Source organism: Spea bombifrons, chromosome 2, assembly GCF_027358695.1.
Source record: "Spea bombifrons isolate aSpeBom1 chromosome 2, aSpeBom1.2.pri, whole genome shotgun sequence".
NCBI lineage: Eukaryota > Metazoa > Chordata > Amphibia > Anura > Pelobatidae > Spea > Spea bombifrons.
In genome coordinates, this window is record NC_071088.1 from 9,374,051 (window position 1) to 9,399,270 (window position 25,220).

Sequence of the window (25,220 nt, forward strand, 5' to 3'; positions counted from 1 at the left end):
TTTCAGCGGCTAATTTTACCCCTTCGTTTGCCCACCCGTCCTACTGTGGTCATCATGCCAATGCCCCCAGCTCTTTATCCCGTCATATGATTGGGTTATTAGTGGCTTTTGATGAGGTCTTTAAATTCCACCCTTGACTTTTGCGATCTCTTCATTCCTTTTCATGTTGGTCGCTTTGCTCTTGAATTGTGTATTACAGCTGCAGTATCTCATGGACATTGTGAAAAATGGGGTCCGGCAGGAGAACCTGCGCCTGACGTTTCTGTTGGCCCTTTATGTCGCCAAAGCTGCCCAACAAGTTCTTAAGCCAGGTAGGGCCATGTCATTCAAATCAACGGGCATAATCAACATGGGTGTTGGATTGCCAGTATATCAGTCATGAATCGCAGTGTGTCTGTGTGTAATATATACATATATGTATAAATGTATAATATATAAACACGCACTTATTGCTGGGGAGGGAAAGAACCAGTCGTAAAGGGATTAATACATATAGCAGAGGAAAAAATAAGAAAAAAATACCCCTTCTTTTCTTTGAAACAGAGGACCACATGTATATCAAGATATCCAAGTTTATTTTATCACATCAATACCTGGACATGAAGAAAGTGCCTGATTTCTATAAGCTCTTTTACAGCTTTGATTTAGAGGTAAAGTACAAATTTATTTTATTTTAATTTTATTTTTCTTAATCTTTTGCTTATGTGGTAACGAAGAGCAGTCCACTTTTTTTATGGAAAAAAAAATCTTTCTTTTTTTTTCCCCTCCCCTGTTAGCACAAAGCAGAGCGTGAATGGATTCTCGGGCTTCTGTGCGACGGACTTCGGGACAGGCACTGCTACGAGCTGTGTGATTACCAGAGGATTTTCCACGTCGTTCTGGCTTTCTATAACAGTCCTTTGTGCGACGAAACGTTTCAGGTAAAAGGAATGTTCTTCGCACGCTTCCCTCTAACCATATGATCAATAATATAAAGAAAAGGTTCCGATGTGTGTGAAATCTTTGACTTAGAGCATTGTTATTACATAGAATTAAGGAGATGAGGCATTTTTGCAGGTTTTTATATACAGAATTCTCGACGTAGTTAAGAAAAGCTTGGAAAAATTTGGCAAAAAAAATGTTTGTTCTCCTTTCAGAATCAAATCATCGAAATATTACTGAAGGCTTCTCGCGTAACCAAAGCCGCTTATCAGCTCATCCGTGACCACAGCTTGTTAACCTTCATACTGAATATCCTGGAGAAACGGTGTGTTTTACCCAAATGCCCCCCGAATTGGTCTTCTGAAAAGCAGTGATTGTTTTCTTTAGCAAAATAATATTGCAGGTTCTGCTCATGATCAGCTAACCCGTTCTTAGACTTATGATGGTCTTTAATGGTATAGAGCTAAGCATAGAAAGCTAAAAGGGCAACGTTGGTAACGGCTAACTGAAATATATTAGATTGCAAGCTTTCAAGACTACCTAGGTCTCTTCTTCAGGCATTTTATAGCAGACAGACTTAATGGAAACCGCGATCTGACAGCTGGAGGGGCCGATAGCTGAGACTCAAGGGAGAAATGCTGTGTTATTACATATAAGTCTTGTTCAATACAGAGTAATACCGAATGGCCATAACAGACAGTATGTGCGCTTCGAATGGTTAGGTGGGGCGTTCCAAACACTTGAGAAGCAAAATCAGTAACGGATATTATATTATACCTACGTGGGCAGGAGAGACCCCGACATGTGTAATCTGCCTTATTTACTGGGAGCCTGTTACACCAAATAGCATAAAATTACTTAGGTTTTTATTAATTTTTCGTACTACCCATCTGAAGTACCCTTCTCTTCAGCGCAGTCAGGATAATGACATTATTACATAATAAGGAGACTTATGGGTTTACCGGCTATGACACGGAAGCTTTGCTGGTACATATGTGTTTTATTTCCCATTCCGTCAGTAGGGAACATCCATTGCATTTACCAGAAATTATTTTATTTTATTTCTTAACTTTCAGGTATCTTGAAAATAAAACATTGTCCAATGTGGTAGCTTTAATCGCTAACTTGTGGTTAACGAATCTGGGAAATAAGGGCAGTCCGCCATCCGGCGAAGAACAGAAGCAAAAGTTCCTCCCTCTTCATCTGGTCAATGAATTTCTCGGCGTGTCGATGGCGTTGCTCAAACACATTCGGTGGGTCATCTTCTCTTATCTTCCTCGGAGTGTGGTCGGGACGGAGGGACGTCCGGGAGATGTTCTGTACGCCGTCCTTTGTCTTGTAAACATTAATGGGTTTTAAAGCTTGAATTTCCAGTGTTTCTCTAAAAGGCTCCAAAACCTTTAAAATAAAAAGGACAAGACTGAGGTTTTTTTTTTATATAAAGTTCTCAGGCATCCTTACTATTTCCATGCCACATAAAGGTTAATCCTGAGCTGGCTCTGTGTAGCAACCCCCCCAACCTTAAAAAAAAAAACAAACAAAATAAAATATATATATTTATTTAATAGGCTCTATTAAATTATCAGGAAGAGGTCCTTATCAGCATGTTCCCATTAAACCAACGAACAACATGTAAGCCCAGGAAACGGGATGAGTTAAACTTTAATATTTCTTACAACAAATACTATTCCATAGGTAATAATAAAAATAATAAAGCAAACATATTTGGTCACGCTTTCATGTAAGTAAATGGGGCTGGGAGCCTCTTTTTAATTACAGCACAATTATTTCTTGCTGGTGTCAGTAAGGACACATTTTCATCACTAAAAGTTTTCAAACTAAGAAAAACATTTCACTTAATGGGCCTGGATTTTGCATAGCGTGTAACTTTAATTAGCGCTCATCAAAGGTACATCATGCCTAGCAACCGATTCCGATCACCGTGTAACCGTGTAAGATATATTTACTTCTGCTTCTTTTTATAAGACGAAATCTGATAATGTGTTACTTTTGTTTGTTTTTTTTCTCCTTTTCGCTTACCATCTGCTGTATTCTGTTTACCGTATAACAGGCCAAATTTAGACCCCCTCCACTTGAACCAGTTTTTCAGCACCGTGAGCTCTGTGCTGCGATACCGTTCAGTGGTTCTGGGAGCCTTTAAGGAAATGGGCCGATTTGCCGTGAACGAACGGATGCTGTCGAGCAAGGACATCCTCCTCCTCCTGCATAAGTGGAGCACCGTAGAAAAGGACCTGGTCCTTCAGGAGAGGCTCGCTTCTCTGGCTCAGGAACATAAAGTCAAAGAGCTGCTAAGTATGTGGGTTCCAGAGACTCCGGGTCTCTTTCTTCTTTCTCTGGGGTCTTTTTCTTCTTTCTCTGGGGTCTCTTTCTTCCACTCCCCACTCAATTCCCCTCCTATTCCCAAACCACGTAATGCTATTTGGGGCTATCCTCACGCTAACTGCGCTCTCATGCATGGCTTGCCCCCCGCCCTCATGCATGGCTTGCCCCCCGCCCTCATGCATGGCTAGCCCCCCTCCCTCATGCATGGCTAGCCCCCCTCCCTCATGCATGGCTAGCCCCCCTCCCTCATGCATGGCTAGCCCCCCGCCCTCATGCATGGCTAGCCCCCCGCCCTCATGCATGGCTAGCCCCCCGCCCTCATGCATGGCTAGGTCCCGCCCTCATGCATGGCTAGCCCCCCGCCCTCATGCATGGCTAGCCCCCCGCCCTCATGCATGGCTAGCCCCCCGCCCTCATGCATGGCTAGCCCCCCGCCCTCATGCATGGCTAGCCCCCCGCCCTCATGCATGGCTTGGTCCTGCCCTCATGCATAGCTTGGCCCCGCCTCTTCATGAAGCTGCTCCGTGCGTAAAAGGAGAGCTCTGAGTAGCCTGAGAAGTTTGAAGGACTTAATCCCAATGAATGTATGTGAATTTGTTTTCAGGCACTATTAAGGAGAAATATAAACCTCAGGGTAACCAGCAACATAAGAAGAAGAAGGACACACGCGATGAGGCTATTGTGGAAGAACAGCTGCAGCCACCCAGCCTAGACATTTCCAGAGATCACATGAAAGCCATATTAATCCAGTGGGAGCCTGTTTTTTCAAACCCACCCATATCGGTGACCCCAGACAAGTCTGAATCAATGACCGACTCTTGCCACTCGACCAAAGACGGTGAGGCTGGGGACAGAAGCGGCGATGCAGACATCCTCGTGGGTGCCACAGCCTGCCTGGTCGCCGAGTGGATTTTAAATGCTGAAAGCGAGCATACGCCAGACGTCCAGGACATCTACAAATCTTTATCGTGGTTTCAAAGGAGTATCCTGCCACACTCCGCCGTGGTGCAGAAACTTCTGAAAAATAACACGCTGAAAAGCATCATTTTTAAGCTGTACAATAAAGTCTGCGGTCGCGTGACGCTGGAGCCTAGCAGCCTCGAGCTTTTGCACGCCTTCAACATGGTTATGGTGCGGTTAATTGAGAGCCTGGATTTGGGCAAAACCTCTTGCCATGGTGCTGTGAAAGAGCTCTGCTTGGTACCCGATAACATAGTGGACGACGGTAAGAGAGGTGGGTAAACCGCATCCGATCTTTGATATTAAGACGTTTTACTCCATGTGCCTTTAAATGGAATTAACCATTTGTAGATCTAATGTTTTAGTATTTAGTCATATAGTTGAATTGTGTTGGTTTTTTTGCTGTAGGGTTACGCTTTAGTGACCTTTTGCGTGTTTTTCTTTCCCAGCTGCAGGTAATTTCTTGGTGTCTCTTTACGTTGGAGATGTTTGGCTTGTAGAAAAGTCAACAAACATGTTTAGGACTCATGTTGAGGCTGTATGTTCCGCAAACGATGTGAAAATTCCAGTTTCCAAGGAAAAGACTCCTGCTCGGAAGAAAAGGAAAGCCGCCCAGGAAGCAATTGTGTCCATTTGTAAAGAATTGTTGCCTACGACGATGGCTTCTCCTCGTTGAATCCGTCGCCTCTTGAGAGCTGCTTCATCGGTCGACATGATGTTATCGAGCTGACCTGTGTTGTAAACTGGATCATCTGTTAAAACGTATCTGTACCGAACCTTTTAATTCTCAGACCGTTATGGAGAAGCACTTAAGAGTAACTTGTGAGGGCCGAGAGTGAAAGGATGAGCAAAATAGGAAGAAAGGGTCTGTCATAGCGGCTAGGACTCGCTACTTACCACCAAGTAATCAGTATGAACACAAAATGCCTCCAAAAAGACCCCTAAATGAAAATTCATGTTTAATTTGGGGGGTCTGTTTAAATTTAACAATATTCCCTCCATGAGATATAACGTATCAGTTACATCTACATAAGACACCTTAATAACCATTAGACTGGATCACTGAAGTACATATAATTCTCCTGAAATGTTTGTCCTCTCTGGAACATAAGTAATAATATATCCCTTTCATATCTATAAGGTAAAGCTGAGGGCAGAGTGAGCATGCGCGGCTTCTCCATGAAACTGGTTGATGAGAAAATTTAAAAATGAAAAAAAATGTACAGACACGGATTTTGTATGCATTCAATTTAATAAATCAGATATCTAGCGTTTTAATTTAGTATGGCCTTTTTGGGGCATCTCTGTATATTTTTCAGTATTCTACTACAGTATTTAAGACACTCATGCATTAGATAAATACAAAGTAACCAACCCCCTAGCTATGGAGAAACGTCAATTTCCATAACGGCTAGACGTACCAAAAAATGTGTATCTATGGCGGACTCGCTATCACTTAAGATGTAGTTTGACAACCAGGGAATATCCTTTTGGTTCTTCTCGTATGTATTTCCAGCATAGTTCTGTAAACTGAGTAGCGGACAGTTTGTAAAGGCCTCCTTTACGGGTCTCAGTGTGGCGGGGAAGAAGTTTCATCTAAAATTATTATTGATATGAATATTTTATAGCACTACACTCTGTGAGGTAAGGGAGACTTGAGCTTCTCCTGTATTAAGGTACTGACCCCTGCAGACCGGGGACGCCCCACAAGAGCTGCAGTTTTGGAGATGCTCTGACCCGGTCGTCTAGACATCACAATTTGGCCCTTGTCAAAGTGGCTCAGATCCTTACACTTTTCCTCCTTCTAACACATCTGCTTTGAGGACAAAATGTTCACTTGCTGTCTAATATAACCCCCCCCCCCCTCCAACCATGATAACAAGATCATCCGTGTTATTCACTTCACCTGTCAGCGGTCATAATGTTATGGCTGATCGGTGCATTTTCTGGCATGCCATTCAACAGTTAATTACCACTTATTACGTTTTATGACTCCAATAAAATGTTACAAGCCATAGTTAACTAAAATATAACATTTTCTGGGTTAAATAACACATGTTACATTTTATTAGAATCATAAAAAGTGGTAGTTAACTGTTGGATGACATCCCACAAAATATGGTCCAGGTCCCAAGGGGAGCAAGGGTGAGGAGCCAGAAGAAATGGATAACGAATATTCAGAGGTTTCTTCATTTTCATTTGTTAAAACTGGAGTTTGTATGAACCTGAATACACAAGTGTAGCATGTGAGTATTTAAATTCAAAAAGCTCATCCAGGGATAACTTTAACCTTGGAGTTAAAGGCTGTATTTTCTTTTTCAGAAATGCATTTTTGTCTTCACCTAGAAGATCAATGCAGTTTGAAATATTCGGGTGAAAAGGCTGAGATTTCCCCAATCCAGGTGTCTATTACGACTTTAGTCTGCAGCAGCCTTACCTTGAGAGCCTCTGATGGTTTCCATCATCGCTATCCTCTCAATCATCTCCGTTTTCTACTTCATGTGTCTGTCTCAAGTTAGCTCTGGCTGTGTACCTGTATTGACTGGAGAAGAGATATGTTACACGCTAACAGACACAACGTATTCCTGGGGGGGCTTCCCACGCGTGTGCTCAGAGGGTCTTATTAGACCCCCTCCTAATGATTGAGTGGAGGCAAGTATATAACATGGCAGGTAACGTGTTCAGCCGAATACATAGTGGGGGTTGGGGAAAGGGGCAAATGCATACAGAGGACTCTGCAGAATCCCCCCATGCATTTGCAAGAGGGGCACCATGATAATTTACCTCTTGCCTATCATGCATTAAAGCGCATAGCGCACTGGAGACTGTACGTACCCAAGTGTTCTGGGTGCACAGCCCAATCTACTTTCTGGTGACAGGTGGGGGCATCTCGGGGGTTATAGCTAAGAATTATAGGTTTTGTAGAAAAAAAGGAGGTCTGCTGTTGACATAAGCATATTAAATGTATATAAACCTTAGCAGATTTGTCTTTTTTAAAAAAAAATCCTGAATGTTTAAATACATTAAAAAAAACCAACAATATCCTATCAGTGCCTGCTTTTGTATAAAATGACAAGCATTCCCCCAAAAAGTATCCATGGCATTTGGTTATAAAAATGTTTGTATTATGAGCCAAACCATGAGATCTGCTGGGATTTTGTTGCTCCCCAAATCATTACATTTTCTCCAGCTAAAAATTGGTTGTTGTATTTTCCTTGTACTTTAAACAAAATTGGCCTTGGCTATTGGGCTACAAAGCCAAAATTTTAAGTAGATCAGAAACAAAGTACGGTAATTTACTAGAACATTCTCTTTTATGAAGGAAAAAAATCCATGACCAAACAGCCTTTTCGGTCACTTGGTATGGGCACCTATTTAAAATATTACTGAATTCATTGGAACATGAAAAAAATTTATTGGGAAATAAAAAATATAATTTCCCCCCAAAAAAATGTCATTATTATAAAACGGTCCTAGGAAGATTTGTCTATTGACATAACATCTATGTTTAAGGTCAATGTCTAAATGAGTTATGGGCACACAGTGTAATTCATCATAACGCATTCTAAATAAAGATTCTGGGAACATTAATAGTCTGAGCAAACAAAGCTAAACACATAGTTACAGAGTAATTTCCCTTCTTTTATCGTAAACCTGATGGTTGGATTATAGGATACTGCCAGACAATGACAAAGTCAAAATAAATTGCCTCTTAAGTTAAGCATAGACTTTGGGGGTTTATTCACTAAATGGAGAGTGTGCTTCAGCACCTTGACTTCACTATACATTGAGAAGCTTCAACCTCAATAAGAATCTGCTGCAGGAAAAGCTTGGTTGGCCCTGTATGATGTATAGTTAAACCAGTGATATTCCCCCCCCAGTCTCCTTATACATTATACAGGGCCAGCATTTCTCGTCGGAGAACCTCTGGCCCTGTATAATGTATGGAGGAGTGGGGCCCTTTCATAATGAATAGAGGAGTGGGGGAGATGAGGCTCCGACTCACTTGTCAACTCTCCCTTTAGAGAATAAGACCCCACCATGGAAAAGACGTGTGGAGGAGTTACTTAGTAAAGGCAGGTTGCATGCTTTTTGTATACACAGGTGGAATATATATTTAGAGGGCAGCCCTAGACAACCCTGTGGTGTAATACTAATTATGCATTATGAATAGATCTGGGCAACATTTTGAAAAAGCACTAGTTACTGATAAATAAGCTTTTTATTTTCCTTCTGCTAAGTGAAGATCCCACACAAGGAAAAACCTTTTTCTGGTTAGTCATCTGAATTTAGTTCACAAGAACCCAGGTGAAAAGTTTTGAGTTAAAAATATATGTATATATATATATATATATATATATATATTTATAACTGTATTTGTAATTTTTGTTTTACTTTTTATCAATGGGGGTCTCTGTCAGATGGGTGGGCACCTTGGTTGTCAGAATGGCTGATCGGTATATTTAAGCAGTGATCAGCTGCCAGCATGTTGTTTTTTTGTTTGTTTGTTTTTTAACGATTTCCATGGGGACCGGCGGCTAAAGTAAGCTGTCAGTTCCAGGCAGAAGGCAGCTGGTTTATTTTTTGGTAAGTGACCAGTTGTCAGCTTTCTTACACACAGAAAAACAGTGCATAATGCAGTTGTGTGCAAAATTTTGGGCAAATTTCACATTTTGTTGAAAGGAGCAAAAATAGCATATGTAGTAAACAAACTCATGACATATTTCTGCAAATTCTAAAGCACAGTTACTGTTTATTTGCTGATATTAATAAAGTACAACAGGAAACGTGACACGTGCAAAAGTCCGGGAATCCTGTCAGTCAGCACTTAGTAACATATAGAGTCATATAGGGGAGGGCAGGAAAGGGGAAAACAAATGGGTTCCTCGTTTCTATCAATAGCTAGAACTCTTTTACTACGCAGCTTGGACATCTTTACTTTACACAGCACTAAGCAGATACACCACCCCTACTTTACACAGCACTAAGCAGATACACCACCCCTACTTTACACAGCACCAAGCAGGTACACCTTTACTTTACGCAGCACTAAGCAGATACACCACCCCTACTTTACACAGCACTAAGCAGGTACAACACCAGTACTTTACACAGCACTAAACAGCTACACCTTTACTTTACGCAGCACTAGGTGGCTACAACACTTCTACTTTATGCAGCCCTAAGCAGATACAACACCTTTTATACCAGGCAGTACTAAGCAACTTGAACACTTTTACTTTTACTCTGCTGCTAGAACATCCTTTTCATCAGGTGGTACTATGTTCTATCTTAGGTTGTATTTGGTAGTAACTCTGGTAGCCATGTATTCTTTTCATAGACTGACTCTTAAAGCTGTAACAGAGGGTGATTTGTAATTGAGTTGCAAACGTAAGTTTATGTCGAAGTTTGGTAAATTTGCAACAAAAGAGTGGTTATTTTAGTGGGTCCTGCCCCACCGGGTGTGGGTTTCTTAACACCTATCTATATCATACATGAGCAGCACATACAGCCTTAGTCCAACCTGCAATGCCTGCTCTGCTGATATCTGTTTCACTTATTTGATTGGTTTTAGGGTAAATGGCTCATCCAAACTACCCCCATACCTTCCAACAGTCCCCTTTTTTTGTGAAAGTCCCAATATTCTGGGAATGTTCTGCTGTCCCAAGTTGCTGCCCCATGGACCTTTTTTTAAGGCTGTGGGGGGTCACACGCAATTCAAGGAGATCCTCTGACCTTCTTTGACTGGCCCCCAAGAGCTGTAAAAGCAATGGAGGTCTGTGCCACCAAATTTTCTGTTTTACTTTTTTAAGTATTACATTTGCAGAAATATAATACATTTTAAATTTAGTCACAGGTTAGGGATGCCCACATTGTGCACAGAACTGTATGATGTCATATCACAGCATCATCACTGACTGTATAAGTGTCTTTTAAAGAGGTGGGGAAGAGAAAGACACGATGTCACAAATCTTTTGCACCCCTGGTTAAACTGTGTGTGTGTGTGTGTGTGGTGGGGGGTAATTGCAGATACATGGGGCCATTACACACTTGCGACACAATTAAAACTGGAAGATCGCTGTCACACCACCAATAGAGACTGTAAATAGAGCACAGGATGCAGCTTTGGCCTTTAGAGTCTTGACACAGGAGATGACCTACTTACTTTGCTCGTGCTGAGAAGGTTCTGGACATGTACAGCAAAATAAGGAATAAAAACGCCACAAAAACTGCTAGACCAACCCAAAAAGCAATAACGATCGAATCTGTAAATGAAATCCAAAGAACACATGACAGCGTTAGTAACATAATGAGGTCAGTAACAGGCTTGTTATCACCGCCAATATTACAATCACAGCTGTAGTCTAAGCAGTCAGGCCAGGACAAGCCACAGACTGGGTGTTATCCACCCGTTTCTAAGCCAATCATTTCTTGTTTACATTAAAGGACCAGCGAAAATAAGGGTTTTTCGAAGTTCGACTTTCAAAGTAAAATCACATAAGCTTTCAAGATCTCAGAGGTCCCTTCTTAAGATTAACTTGCATACTATGGCATGCTAGTTGGCAGTCTATTGGTGGGGAGATGCACATATTCATAACAGACAACTCAACTGCCATCCTAAACACATTTAAGTTAGAATGGAAAGGGTACGGTCATATCAACTCAATGGAAGTCTTTTGTTAAAGCTGGTTCCTTTTATTGGCACAACATAGAAAAATATACCTATTGTACAGCACTGTGAAGTATGATGGCTCTATATAATGCAATACGTAATAAGGTAAAGTTACATAAGCTTTTGGGACCTCAGAGGTCTCTTCTTCCATCTCAGGAAGATACCTCTGATGCCTACAAAGCTTATGCAATGTTACATCTTTTCCCACGTATGCCCAATAAAAGACTCCAACGGAAAGCACTGCAACCCAGCTACTCACAAACAGAACAAACATGAACACGATGGATCTTCCAAATGGGCAACATTCAACTCAACTCAACTTCGACTTGACTTTTAGTGAATAGACTGCATTTGGAGTGGAGTCATTACCTCTATAACTCACCTGTCAACTCACATGGGAATTCCCACTAAATACCTTTTTATTACTAGTATGAGATTACAAATATATTTTGAAATCAATCTTTAAGCAGTTCTAATTTTTACATACAGTATAATGTTTTCAAGCAGCTGCATATTAACCATTTGTATGTGTTCCCAATCTACTAGCCAAACACTCTGACTTCATATCATATATAAGGCCTGTGATAAACAACGGAGTGACTCTTAATCCCCCAACCAGACACTCTGACTAATGAAATTCAATGGAGGACCAAACTTCATTAGCGTTGCCATAAAGAATCAGCTCAGTGTGGTGCTTGAGCATGAAAGTCACTGAAAATATCACATTATTGACAGTTAGTTTATTGGAACAAAATGTTGTAAAACCATTTTTTTTCCCCAACATTAACCTACGTTATTGTATACAGCGCTGTATATTATGCTCAAGGCGGAAAAAATTTCCTTTTGAAGTGAATAGACTAAATAAACTAAAGCATTCACCATGGAAAATGCATTTTTCATTCATCGGTAGAACGTACAAATATCTATATTTCTGAGAAATGTTTCTTAAAGCTGTTCAGCTCTACGCGTTGGAACTTCTTGTGTTATTGGCACAGTTGGCACGTGTGTTAATTAATCCTCCCCCACTCCATTCTCCGTATGCATTCCCTGGGGCTAAGGGCTCTCAGATATCAGCTCTTTGATATAACGCACTGTATTATTATCACACAAACATTTTTGAAGTCAAAGGAACTGGAGGTATCCCTATCGTGACCATACTTCCTAAGTATTGAAGAAGAGACCCTATTTTAACACGTTCGCCCCAAGTAGAAATCAAAGCGGTGATAGTTTTGGAGAATCGGATAAGGTCAATAAAACAAAATTGGAGACTAGAGGACAGTGTCAAGGGAAAGCTATAAAGCTGTATTCCTTATATTCAACAATGAAGATTCTATATTTGCCACCTAATTACAAAATAATCACCCTTCTGAGTTTTGGTATTGAAAGCTTTCTATACACAGTATCCTCAAAAACGCATAATTGTTATGCCGCTCACTAATGCTAATTGTTGTTAATTTTAATGTGCTTAAATCCAAACATAAAACGGATAAAACCTAATGAACGGGGAATGCGGGTGGCGTTTAGTACTCACATTTATTAGCTTTCAGCTCATTTCCATCAAAGGAAACGAAATCCACATAGTCGTAGTAGTATTCATAAGACTGGATGTAATCCGAAGCGTTGTTTACTTTGGCCATCTCCTCATTGTGACCAACATCCATATAATGAATAAAATTCACAGCTTTTACCAGATTCCGTGGGAACTCGCCGTCCTCAGTACAGGGGCATATATTTTTCAAATGTACGTTTTCTTATAAACTTTTTACAAAACAGTCCTGTGTCGGCTTTGACCGCTTATTGGCTTCTAGCTGTAATCTACCCTCCACCCTCCCTTCTTCACCGAGGAGATAAAGATCTAGAACAAACACACAAGGAATTGGGCAACCTACTACAGGAAACCGAGCTCTGCTAAGCCACGGCGGAATCGGTTAAAATATATTCAATGGAAATATGTTCGTGTGACAGGTAAAACGGGTTTGTGTTGGATTAAGGAAAGCTTACATTTCGCTAATTTGGGAAAACAATTTATTTATTATAGTAGCTGCAGAAACACACTTGGGCTTCCTGAAATTGGCCGTGAGATTAAGGGGACACTTCAGCCATCATTTGGGCTTTAATGCATATGATAGCAGAGAGGACCCTTTATACTTCCACGATGTCTATTTTGCAAATGCACAGCATTTCACCCCCCCCACCCCAGCTGAATGCCCTGAAGAAAATACACTTCTCTTCAGTCAACTCCAGAGCTGGATTGAAGAGTATTGCAAGCAGTGGACTGTTCGGACCCCCGTGCACATGTGTGGAAAGTGCTGTTGTCAATTTCAAGGAAAGCAATTTCCTTGCCACTGATTGGCTGCTTCAAGCAGCCAATCAGTGACAAGAAATGTTGCAACCTCAAGGAGAAGGGCAGCTGCTGCAGCAGCAGTGCAACTTCTAAGTTGGGTAAGTGTTTTTATTCTTGTTTTGGAAGAATGCATATTAAATTACTCACAGAGAGTTAGAGGTGTCAGGGACCTTAGACTGGATTTTCAAAAGGAGGTATTTACAAAATATTTGAATGTCCAGCAGAGCTTTTCTTGAGAAGAAATTTGCCAAAGACATTAGGTGCTTACACTGGCTTATGTCATACCAGCTATAATTGGTCATCGCAGCAATCACGTGACTCTGCCACTCATCAGTGAGGACTGTTTTGGTAGCGAGGCAGGCATTTACACTTGGTGCGAGTATGAACGAATGAGCACAGAGCACGGAGTTTCACGTGACATTGTGTTCCGTTGCAATGGATCATACCATTGACTGGGAGAAGCACCTCTTCTCTGGTTCTGCGGGTCAACACACGAATCCTACGGGTCGTGGGAGCGGGGTCTTCACACGCCTCCACCCCGCCCATTTCCCATTTAAATGGGGATATTTTGTGAGATGTCAGCAGGAACGCCGACTGACATCAGCGGGACCACCCACCGACGTCAGTGAGACCACCCACCGAGGTCAGTGGACAGTCCTGGCCGTGTCCTGCAAGGGTAGGCTCCGAGTAGCCGAAACTCAGAAGTTCTCAGGTACGCAATGGCCGATTGTTTATATGATGAAAGAAAGTTTAAGGTTTTCAGGAAACAATGGGCTGGATCCATGGGCTGAATGATTCTTATCTAACATCATAGAACTTGGGAAATGTCAAACCCACCAGTTTAGTGACCTAGTAAGAAAACAGCTGATCTGGAAACTCAGCAAAGTACAAACGTTAAAGAAATCAATATTTGCAACTTAAAATAGACCGTAAAATGACAAAAAAGTAATTTGCTTTTTCTCACTTCTTTAATTATGTAATCTTTCCATCCAGCTCTGCAGCGGGAGAAGATTGACGTGACTATGGGGACATTCTTTAAAAAGATTGTTTAAAAATAATCCTGGCGAATCATTTACACGGTCTAAAGAGAATACATTCATTTGGTTTTAATCTTTATAATTTAAAATAAAACATGGTGATTAAAAATGTCTTTTAAGAAGGAAACAGTACATTCTAATTTTGAGTGTTCTGGAACAAAGTCTATTGTTGACACAGATGGCGAGTCTTGATTTGCGTGGGGTATTCTTTCATATCTCTCTGAATGATATGACAAAAGGGAGTCAGGGGAATGGTTTGGGTAGCTTGAGGTGAATGTTTGTGAATAGCAAAGTGAGTTACGTGAAATGCTTCGTTAAAAAGATGTTGTTTTTTTAAATCTTTTTCCATGAGCTTTGAAGGCAAAATTACAAAGACAGACTGACAACGTTTAGCCAGGAGGCAATCCCAGCTTCATAACTTATATTACATTTTAAAAAATAGTGCATGAATGATTATTAAGAATGTCTACTGGTTGGTCCTGTCCAACAAACGGTGGACATTCAGTGGCTTTACACAAAAACATCCAAAAAAAAAGAAGAAAATTGGTGTAGTCTGATTAGAAATGTATTGTATGCACCAGATAATATCTTATCTTAGACCCTGGTGGTCCAGCTTTTTTACATCCAATTTGAGCACCCTGGGGGGGGAAACTGTGAAACCCAATTCGACACCCTACCGTATGCACCCCTTTCTTATTGTTGCACTCTCTCCCTCTCGCTAGGTTGGGTAACCATCGCAACTATTAATGTATACTGTTTCCATGACAACTGATCAGAAGATAACATTATCTAATCATTTACCGAGAAACTGACGATAATTAGTTTCTTATCAGTGATCACTTTTACTTGGATTCCATACTATATTTTGGAACGGACAGCAAAATGCAATTACAGAAGGTCATATGAGTGCATTAATTCGCTTAAAACTGTATCATGCACTGCTTGCTGTCATGTTTGCCCGTTGTACGGTGCTATGGAATATGACGACACTTTATAAACTAGTAAATAATAATCATACAACATGCCCATTATTTATTGAAATTCCATTAAATGTCAATCTCTGGGTTATTGTAGTTATTGTACAAATGGCAAAAAATATAGATTATGGATCCTCTAGATTGTAAGCAGGGCCCTCCTCACCTGCTCTCTCTGTAACTCAAATTGTTGTTACATACTACTTATGTCCTGTCCACCCATTGTACAGCGCTACGGAATTTGATGGCGCTATATCAAACAATAAATAATAATAATCTATTCTAAGCATTTTTATTGGTTCATGATGTTTTTTTTGAATTTTCTAATTCTATATTTCTGACGGTAGTTTGCATTCGGATAGATTTCTCCCAGAAAGGGGTGATTTGAATACCAAGAAGCGAAGCAGCAGCTGGGGGCTTTCATTTGGGATAGGCACAAATTGTCACATTGTTTGGGGGGCTCTCTAAGTCTAAGTCCTCCCCGGGGTAAATTCTAGCTGGGGGGGGGGGTGAATAGCGTTAATGCAGACATCAGCAGTAAGCACAGTTAACGACACCTACTCGCTTTTACACGCGCTGCTGCCTGCTGCTACTAATACATATATAAACGCTATATGGCGCCATCGAGACGCGGAGGTGGGATAGAGAAGCCTGTAGATGAGGGCGCTCTGGTAGTTGTCCGTCTCGATGGTAAAGGTCGTCTCCTGTTTGGCGGCAGATTTGGAGATGGAGTCTGTTGATGATTTGACCAAAGTGATAGATTCCATTCAGGACAGCGGGCTGTCAGGAGAGTCGGTGAACGCGGAGAGAGACGATGACAATGCGGTGTTCTTATGTAGCAAGTGCAAAAGGCCGCTGGGGGATACGTGTGGGTGGAAGGGCAGTGACCCGGAGGAGCACTGTATAATGCTCAAAGGTGCACGGAATAAAACGTCACGGTACAGGCGGGGGCCGGGGGAGCACAGCGTCATGGTGCAGGGGGTATACGGGGACCACAGGGTCATGATATGGGGACCGCAGCGTCGGGCTGCATGGGAGGATACGGGGAGCGCAGGGTCGGGTTGCATGGGGGCATACGGGGAGCGCAGCGTCGGGCTGCATGGTGGGGGATACGGGGGCCACAGAGTCTTGGTACGGGGACTGCAGTGTCGGGCTGCATGGGGGGGTACAGGGAGGGCAGGGTCGGGCTGCATGGGGGAGATACAGGGAGCGCAGCGTTGGGTTGCATGGGGGGGATACAGGGAGCGCAGCGTTGGGTTGCATGGGGGGGATACAGGGAGCGCAGCGTTGGGTTGCATGGGGGGGATACAGGGAGCGCAGCGTTATGTTAAGTGGTTAAAGTTTCAGGTGAAATAGTTTAGACTATAATTCACAAATCCACTCTGGACTGTAAATGTCATCAGTGACTGTATGCGTGATTCTAAACGCGACTCCGTTTCTTTCTAGCTGTCTCCACGTATGTGACCGTGGAAAAAGAACAGGTGCTGTCGAAACAGCCGTCCGAGTATGGTTGGTAAGCAAACAAGTGTAGCTCGTTATAATAGAATATTATTAATCTTATTGTCTTTTATTTAGTAAGCGCCAACAAATTGTGCAGCGCTGTACAACTACACACTGCTCCCTTTTATATATAACCCACTTATGTGACAGCTAAAACATTTATAACGCAGAACAGTTAATGTTCTGTGCGATCATAAAAGGGCTATTAATTCTGCCTCAATTTCTCTGGAATAGTGTATTTATACCGCGTTGCGTTCCCCTATATAGGCAGAATATTTTTGCGATTTACTAATCTAGTCCCTAAGAAAATCTGTAAGAAATGACTATACATTTTTTGCAGATTAAATGCGCGATATATTATTATAAGATGTGTTCTGTATACCCTCAAGATTGTAAGCTTGCGAGCCGGGCTCTCTCCACCTAATGTATCGGTTTGTCTTAGTCTGTCAATTCTCGTCTTGCCATACCCCTTGAATATATGTGTTTGTATTTAGGGCTGTGTAGATTGTTGGCGCTATATAAATAAAAGATAATAATAATAATAATAATAGTAGCCCTCTTGGACGTGATTGATGCTATGGTGACAATACCCATTTTAAGCAGGTTCCGTTCCCTTTTTGGACATGTACGGTCTGGTGTGTGAAATAATGTGGGTTCTTCTTGAAAGCATGATACTACTTTTGGGGTGGAAGTCCAGGATATAGCAATGTTATCTTAATCTGTGTGTTTTATATGTTTACATCCTTCTAGCATATTTGAAAACTTGTTGTGCAGCGGCTGCAACTCAATCATCGGCAAGATCTACAGGTGTACTCCGAAACAATTTGATTTCAAAAGGGATCTTTTCTGCCTCGATGTAGATGCTGTTGACAGGTGAGCGGGGGAAAGTACTTTCCAGTAAACGTATCTCTCTCAGTATGCTCGCCGTGATCAGTTTAATAATAATGGTAGGCTGATTAGGGCGTTACTACACCAAGTATACTATATTTGCTACATTTATTAATGTGAATGTGGCTTTACACAGGTGTAGATGGGACTGCTGAATTATTGAATACAATAAAACAAAAAAATAATTTTGGTATGTTGAATTTGTATTCTTTTTTTTTTTTTTTTTTTTTTTTTTTCACAAAAAAATGTAATATTATAAAAATGATATTTGTTTTACAGTTATATCTTCGGTTCTGCATCCCAGCAAGCTGTTCCAGAATCTGAGGAGCCTGTCCTTTTTGAAAATCGTATGGCCCTCGAGGAGGAAATAGAAAAGGTAATATAAAAATATAGGTTTCTAGCTTTAGGTAAAGTGTTAAATATACACGTCTTACAGAGCTGCGGGTAACTTATGGTGAGATAACAACTTTAGTTTTTTACAAACAGAAAGAGAATCCGTCTCTCCCGCAAATCGCTTCATTTTGACCTCAAAACAGCATTAAATGGGTCTGAGTCTGCTAAATGTTAATTATGTATTAATTTCTACCTTATATGCACACCATAGGAGCAGAGATCATTTGCTGTCTAACTGAATTGTGTTAGATTGCAAGCATTCATGAGTAAGTAGGTCTCTTCTTCAGGTATATGATGATATGCTTGAAGAATCCAAAATAAAGAAGCACTCGGGCACCATCTCACAACTGAGTGTTGTATTCCAACCTTTGTTTCTGGATATGCTTGAAGAGACCTTGGTGGTCTCAAGAGCTTGCGATCTAATGCAATTCAGTTAGCCAATAGAGGTATCATTAACACATATTCACAAACTCTGTGTAGAAGGCAGTTCCTCTTTGAAAGAATTGCGAAGGACTCTTATTGCATATTTTTCAAAGACGTCTCAATGTTATCTCACTGAATTAAGTAGGCATTATGTAGGACCTCCGTGACCTTTCTTTTGGAAGAATCTCAGTAGGATTTTCCTTTAAAACATGTGGTTTTGTTGCTATCCTATAGTATTTCAACTCACTGAATTAAAATGCTAGAGGCCCCCTGTTTAACCAGGAATTTGTGCTTTTCTTTTCTTTTGAAGGCCAAAGCAGTTCTCGCTGTATTGCAGTGCAAACTGGCGTCCCTTGAAACCAGCCTTCTACATGATAAAGGCTGACATTCTATCCGTGTTTCTGACACGGGGACCTTCCCGGGTTTGGAGATCATCATGCTTCCGCATTCTACAGCAGCTGTTCAATAAAGGTTTTTTACTTTATTTACTTAAGATTCTCTGATTCTGGGGGGAAAAAAATGTTAAGAACAGATGCAAAGAACATGTGAAAACGTCTTGGACCCTATCATTGACTTTTACCATGTTTTAATATTTGCATAATGAGAAATCTGTCGTGTATCAGCTGCTGTAGCTTGCTGGGAACGGTTGACTACACGAAGATAAGGCTTCCTCCGTTTCGCGATCCGTGCATAGCCGGCTGCAGCGTGATCTAATATCCTGTTGGTTCCAAACCAACTTGGCTGGGAAAAGCCACAGACAGTTGCCTTCCAGTCCCTACAATCCTTCTGGTATATTTTACAGTAACAAATGAATTAATGAATAAGTGGATGTTTCCAAAATCTCAATAAAAAGCACAATACATCTGTGGTGTAGAAATATATGATTTAGTCATCGAGCTTCTGTTGCATGCCCTGCATTTAATAAAATAGAATATTATCTTCAAAATGCATTTTCAATAAAAATATATTCACATCATGATACCGAGTTCAGTTAGTTTCACTTTATGTATATTAGGATCAGGAAATGGAAGCAACCAGCAGAGAGTGGTAGAACTTTATTTTTATTAATCTTTCTGGATGCACAGCACTGTTTTAAGAGGAAAAAAATCTAAATTAAATATATGGATTTGTTCAGGTCTGTATTTTGTGGACAATTGATTTTAATTGTAACCTCCAACTACTGGGTATTTATGGCACTTTAGTGAGGCGACTGCACATCTATTTGTGACGTTCGGCGCCGGCTAAAGCGTTGCTGTCCAGACAGATATTAGCTCTGAGAAAATGTGCCCCTGGCATATAAATCTGCTACTAAGATTCCTCCAAAGCTGGTAAACCACATTCCGCCAGAGCCATGGCTGCGGTCTGGGCTGAGATCACGTCGGATACGTATAATAATAATACGTGCAGAACTGATCTGCAAAGCGTCCGCTCCATGCAGGCTTTGGAAGAAAAAAAGGTTGGTGAGTCAAGTTGGGCTCTCTGTCTGCTCTCATAAAGCCTGTTTTATTATTAATAATAATAATAACCCTACATGGAAGGGAAGAGGGACTTTTTGTACGCGTTTGTCTTTCCTTTCAAGATCGGCGGCACTTGCTGCGTCTGACTGAAGACAAAGTTTCAGTTATTTTTTCTTCTCCATTTCGAGAGGTACAGTTTTTGCATTGTTAGCACTTTTAAGCATTATCCGCTTAGTTAAATACATTGTAAAGAATGAAACCTGATCATTACCGTTCTGATATTTCTATTACATTCTTGTTCTGAGTATCCTTGCAGGGAAGGAGTGATCGGCAGACCCGTATTAGTAGTACCGTATTTGCTCGATTATAAGACGAAGTTTTTTCCAGAGCAAATGCTCTGAAAAATACCCCTCGTCTTATAATCGAGGTCGTCTTCTAATCAGACCTCATTCTGCTTCGGCCGTGCTGCTTACCGGCAGGGCCGGCCCTATAATGGGGCAGACTGGGGCAATTGCCCCAGGCGGCACTTTAGAAGGGGCGGCGCTTTGCCGCCCCAAGCGTTTTTTTTTTTTTTTTTTTGAAGCGGAGGAGAGAGGGGCGCCGAGTGGTTTTCGCTTACCCGCTCGGCGCCCCTCTCTCTCTCCTCTGCGGCGAGTCTCCCTGTTCGGTCCCGGTGCCGGCTTGTAATGCAGAGCGCCGGAAGTGACGTCAATTTCCGGCGCTCAGCATTACAAGCCGGCACCGTGGCAGAGCAGGGAGACTCGCCGCAGGACTGTTTAAAAGTAAGTACGGGGGGGGGGGATCGTAGATTATGGCGTCGGCGAAGTTTAAAATGCCGCCCCCCCCCGACGTCGGCGTTTTAAACTTCGCCCCAGGCGGCGTTAAGTCTTCGGCCGGCCCTGCTTACCGGGCTTTGATCGCGAGCAGTGTCTCTGCTGTTAGCAGCAGGAAACAGGAAGCGAGCACAGTCCTCGCATAACTCTACCTCCCCCCTCCTTCCTCTGGGGGCGGGGCCAGAGAAGTTGCTCGCACAGCCGGGCCCCTGCAGAAGTCTGCGAGTGGGAGATCTGCAGTTCAGGCAGGGCCGGACTGGGACTGAAAAGCAGCCCTGGAAAAATTTGGAGACCAGCCCCATATAGTTTATCTCACGGTCAAGCTCTTATACCCACACGCACCCCTTATACACACCCGAGTCACACTATGTGCCATTCTTTTTATCTCATTATTTATATTAACATGCCAGAAAGCAAAAGTGTTAAAAGGCCCTAATAAATGAAATACATTACACATAATGGGATCAAAACATTTGCTACTGCGAACATTTTTAGATGAAAAAGTTCCATTTTATTCAGTGGAACAAAACACTGATCACATTATTCTTCACCATATTCTGGTAAGAAACTTTTATTTCTTTATTAATTCATGTAGACTATTTTTTTCCATATTTAATAAAAGCTATGATTGAGACATGTTTGGTTTTTATTTCCTTTCATTTGACAACCTATCCCCGAGTTATGCACCTCTGCCCCCAGGCTTGCCACTCTGCCCCCCTGATATGCCTTCTAACCCCCTATATACCACTCTGCCTCCAGAAATGCCTTATACCCCCTATATGCCACTCTGCCATATAGGGAGTTAAAAGGCATATCATGGGACAGAGTGGCATATAGGGGGTATAAGGCATTCCTGGAGGCAGAGTGGCATAAAGGGGGGTTAAAAGGCATATCATGGGGCACTCTTATGCACTCTGGGGCAGAAAAGCCTTATGCCCCCCTATATGCCACTCTGCCTCACTGATATGCTTTATACCCTCCTATATGCCACTCTGCCCCATAATATGCCTTTTAACCCCCTATATGCCACTCTGCCTCCAGAAATGCCTTATACCCCCCCTATATGCCACTCTGCCTCCCTGATATGCCTCAACCTTCCTATATGCCCCTCTGCCCCGTGATATGCCTTTTAACCCCCTTTTTGCCACTCTATCTCCAGATATCCCTTTTGACCCCCTATATGTCACTCTGCATCCAGAAATGCCTTATACCCCTATATGCCACTCTGTCCCATGATATGCCTTCTAACCCCTTATATGCCACTCTGCCATATAGGGGGTTAAAAGGCATATCATGGGACAGAGTGGCATATAGGGGGGTATAAGGCATTTCTGGAGGCAGAGTGGCATAAAGGGGGTTAAAAGGCATATCATGGGGCACTCTGCCTCCAGAAAAGCCTTATGTCCCCTATATGCCACTCTGCCTCCCCGATATGCTTTATACCCTCCTAAATGCCCTTCTGCCCCATGACATCCCTTTTAACTCCCTTTATGTTACTCTGCATCCAGAAATGCCTTATACCCCTATATGCCACTCTGCCATATAGAAGGTTAAAAGGCATATCATGGGACATTTTCGTTTACTTTATATGGCAAGCCTATCCAGCTTGCCATATTAAATATAAAAATAATATATGCCACTCTGTCCCATGATATGCCTACTAACCCCCTATATGCCACTCTGCCATATAGGGGGTTAAAAGGCATATCATGGGACAGAGTGGCATATAGGGGGGTATAAGGCATTTCTGGAGGCAGTGTGGCATGAAGGGGGTTGAAAGGCATATCATGGGGCACTCTGCCTCCAGAAAAGCCTTATGCCCCCTATATGCCACTCTGTCTCCCCGATATGCTTTATACCCTCCTATATGCTCCTCAGCCCCATGATATGCCTTTTAACCCCCTTTATGTCACTCTGCATCCAGAAATGCCTTATACCCCTATATGCAACTCTGGCATATAGGGGGATAAAAGGCATATCATGGGACAGAGTGGCATATAGGGGGGTATAAGGCATTTCTGGAGGCAGAGTGGCATGAAGGGGGTTGAAAGGCATATCATGGGGCACTCTGCCTCCAGAAAAGCCTTATGCCCCCTATATGCCACTCTGTCTCCCCGATATGCTTTATACCCTCCTATATGCTCCTCAGCCCCATGATATGCCTTTTAACCCCCTTTATGTCACTCTGCATCCAGAAATGCCTTATACCCCTATATGCAACTCTGGCATATAGGGGGATAAAAGGCATATCATGGGACAGAGTGGCATATAGGGGGGTATAAGGCATTTCTGGAGGCAGAGTGGCATATAGGGGGACACACTTACATACACACACATGCCGATTTTTTTTGTTTTTAACAAATAGAAAAAAATATTATACAGTACAAAAAATACATTATTTTACTCACCTTCTACTTCTCTTGACTTCCTGGTAGCTGCACACTGTTCTCCTCTATGCTGACAGGATGTCACTGACCTGACATCCGGTGCTGCAGCAGTCTGAGTGCGAGGGGGCGGAGCTTCCACCTCACGCTGCTCCCATCACTATGCAGCCATCAGACTGCTGGGAATGTAATCTAAACGGCCGGTGCGTGCTGATGCCGCCGGCCGGAGCTACTTTAACACTTTTTTTTTTTATTTATATGGTAAGCTGGATCGGCTTGCCATATAAAGTAAAAAAAAAAAAAAAAAAAAGTATTAAAGCAGAGCCGGCCGGCGGCATCAGCACGCATCGGCCGTTCAGATTACATTCCCAGCAATCTGATGGCCGCATAGTGATGGGAGCAGCGTGAGGGGTGAAAGGTCAGTGCGAGGGGGCGGAGCTTTCACCCCTCACGCTGCTCCCATCACTAGACGGCCATCGCACATGGTTGCTGGGTGCTGATGCCGGCCGGCCGCATCAGCACCCAGCGGCCGCTTTGATTAGATTTCGAGCAGCCTGGGGGCAATTGCCCCCCTGCCCAGCCCGCCCCTGGCGCCGAGGGAGGCCTTCAATGGCATTTGCAGCCGCTCAGCGGCTGTCTTCAGGGTTAGTCTGCTGGCCGCTCCAGCCCACGGACCTGCCGGCCCACCGGGAAATTTCCCGGTATCCCGGTGGGCCAGTCCGGCCCTGAGTTCAGGTAAGGGGGTGGGGGGTTTGAGCGTGTGTGTGTATGTGTGATTAATGGAATGAATGAGTATTTAAATGTTTGTGAATGAGTGTGTGTGTGTGATAGCATGGATGTGTAAGGGGGGTGGGGGTGGTAGCATGGCATAGGGAGGCTGTAATCACACTTCTAACATCCCCAGGTTCCAGTATGTACTGGATGCCTTGGCTTGATAGGAGTGGCATATAGGGGTATAAGGCATATCATGGGGCAGAGGGGCATATAGGGGGTTAAAAGGCATATCATGGGGCACAGTGGCATATAGGAGGGTATAAGACATTTCTGGAGGCAGAGTGGCATATAGAGGGTTAAAAGGCACATCATGGGGCAGAGTGGCAAATAGGGGGGTATAAGGCATTTCTGGGGGCAGAGTGGCAAGCCTGGGGGCAGATGTGCATAACTGGGGGGGGGCAGGTTGGCAAATAAAAGGAGATAAAAAATATATTTTTCTCAGTCATAGCTTTTATTAAATATGAAAATTAGTTTACATGAATTAATATGTACTAGTAAAACTTTTTTCCTATAGGGTAGTCTTATATTCAGGCTTTTTGTTTTTTTCCTAAATTAAAATTTTGATTTTGGGGGGTCGTCTTATAATCAGGGTCGTCTTATAATCGAGCAAATACGGTAATACACAGAAAATCTTACTGGGCTGCTTGAAAGAAATGTAGTGTACATCGAGAGTCGTTTTCTGGTGTGTATTAATAATTCATTGATAGTCTATCGTGTTCTTTTCTCTTTATGCGTTATATTTTTTTTTTTTTTTACCTTATGCTACCTGCTCATACCTTTTTTAAATGATGTATCACGCAGACGGATCACAGCATGGGTTATTGTCCATTCTGCTATTTCTCAACTTATTTCCTAAGAAGGAAAAATGCTGCGGCGGACTGAAAAATGTGAAATCATCAGTTTTTATTACATGTACCGGTCAGATATATGTGTAGTAAAGTGTGATGACTTCACTTTATCCAGTGCGTCTCCGCGTCTTTCCTTTGCTTGTTACGTTTTTGCTGAGAGGGATCAGAGGCAACGTTTAGTCGATGGCTGCACGGAGCTGAATTGAAAATAAAGTACTGTAGAGGTTCGCCCCTGTTAATGTTTCAGACTAGAATTATTTGCTTACCCATTCATGTTTATCAAATGCAAAAAAGTGGTCTATCGGGGGGGGGTTAATGACTCCTCTTAAAACGCTTTAACCTTTATGTAGCATGATCATAAAACAATATGTATTCCATGTATCTTTTTTTTTTTTTTTCCTTTCACTCCAATCTGAAGTTTATGTTCATAGTTTGTAATAATCGTTGTGACTTTGAACAGATTGCATA

General features: G+C 42.3%; 2 protein-coding genes and 1 long non-coding RNA gene across 3 annotated transcripts in view; 2 read left to right on the forward strand and 1 right to left on the reverse strand.

The window, feature by feature from the left end:
* The window catches only part of URB1 (URB1 ribosome biogenesis homolog), a 24,613-nt gene extending 19,613 nt beyond the window's left edge, over positions 1-5,000 (forward strand). Inside the window, exons 32-39 of the mRNA XM_053456808.1 lie at positions 200-311; positions 544-650; positions 777-920; positions 1,137-1,246; positions 1,998-2,174; positions 2,993-3,234; positions 3,869-4,498; positions 4,674-5,000. Of these exons, the coding sequence (XP_053312783.1) occupies positions 200-311; positions 544-650; positions 777-920; positions 1,137-1,246; positions 1,998-2,174; positions 2,993-3,234; positions 3,869-4,498; positions 4,674-4,900 (1,749 nt within the window). The 3' untranslated portion in view covers positions 4,901-5,000. The remainder of the gene's footprint in view (positions 1-199; positions 312-543; positions 651-776; positions 921-1,136; positions 1,247-1,997; positions 2,175-2,992; positions 3,235-3,868; positions 4,499-4,673) is intronic.
* On the reverse strand, positions 2,182-12,682 carry LOC128474464 (uncharacterized). Its single transcript, XR_008346349.1, has 4 exons — positions 12,429-12,682; positions 10,391-10,490; positions 6,662-6,766; positions 2,182-2,319 (listed from the first exon to the last, which is right to left on the reverse strand). It is a non-coding gene; the product is annotated as an uncharacterized LOC128474464 (long non-coding RNA).
* A 3,220-nt stretch (positions 12,683-15,902) lies between these two features.
* Positions 15,903-18,949, forward strand: MIS18A (MIS18 kinetochore protein A). The gene is made up of 5 exons (XM_053455581.1): positions 15,903-16,168; positions 16,699-16,765; positions 17,503-17,625; positions 17,920-18,016; positions 18,767-18,949. The coding sequence occupies exons 1-5, from the start codon at positions 15,940-15,942 to the stop codon at positions 18,839-18,841; spliced, it is 591 nt and encodes a 196-aa protein (XP_053311556.1). The 5' UTR covers positions 15,903-15,939; the 3' UTR covers positions 18,842-18,949.
* The last annotated feature ends 6,271 nt before the right edge of the window (positions 18,950-25,220 follow it).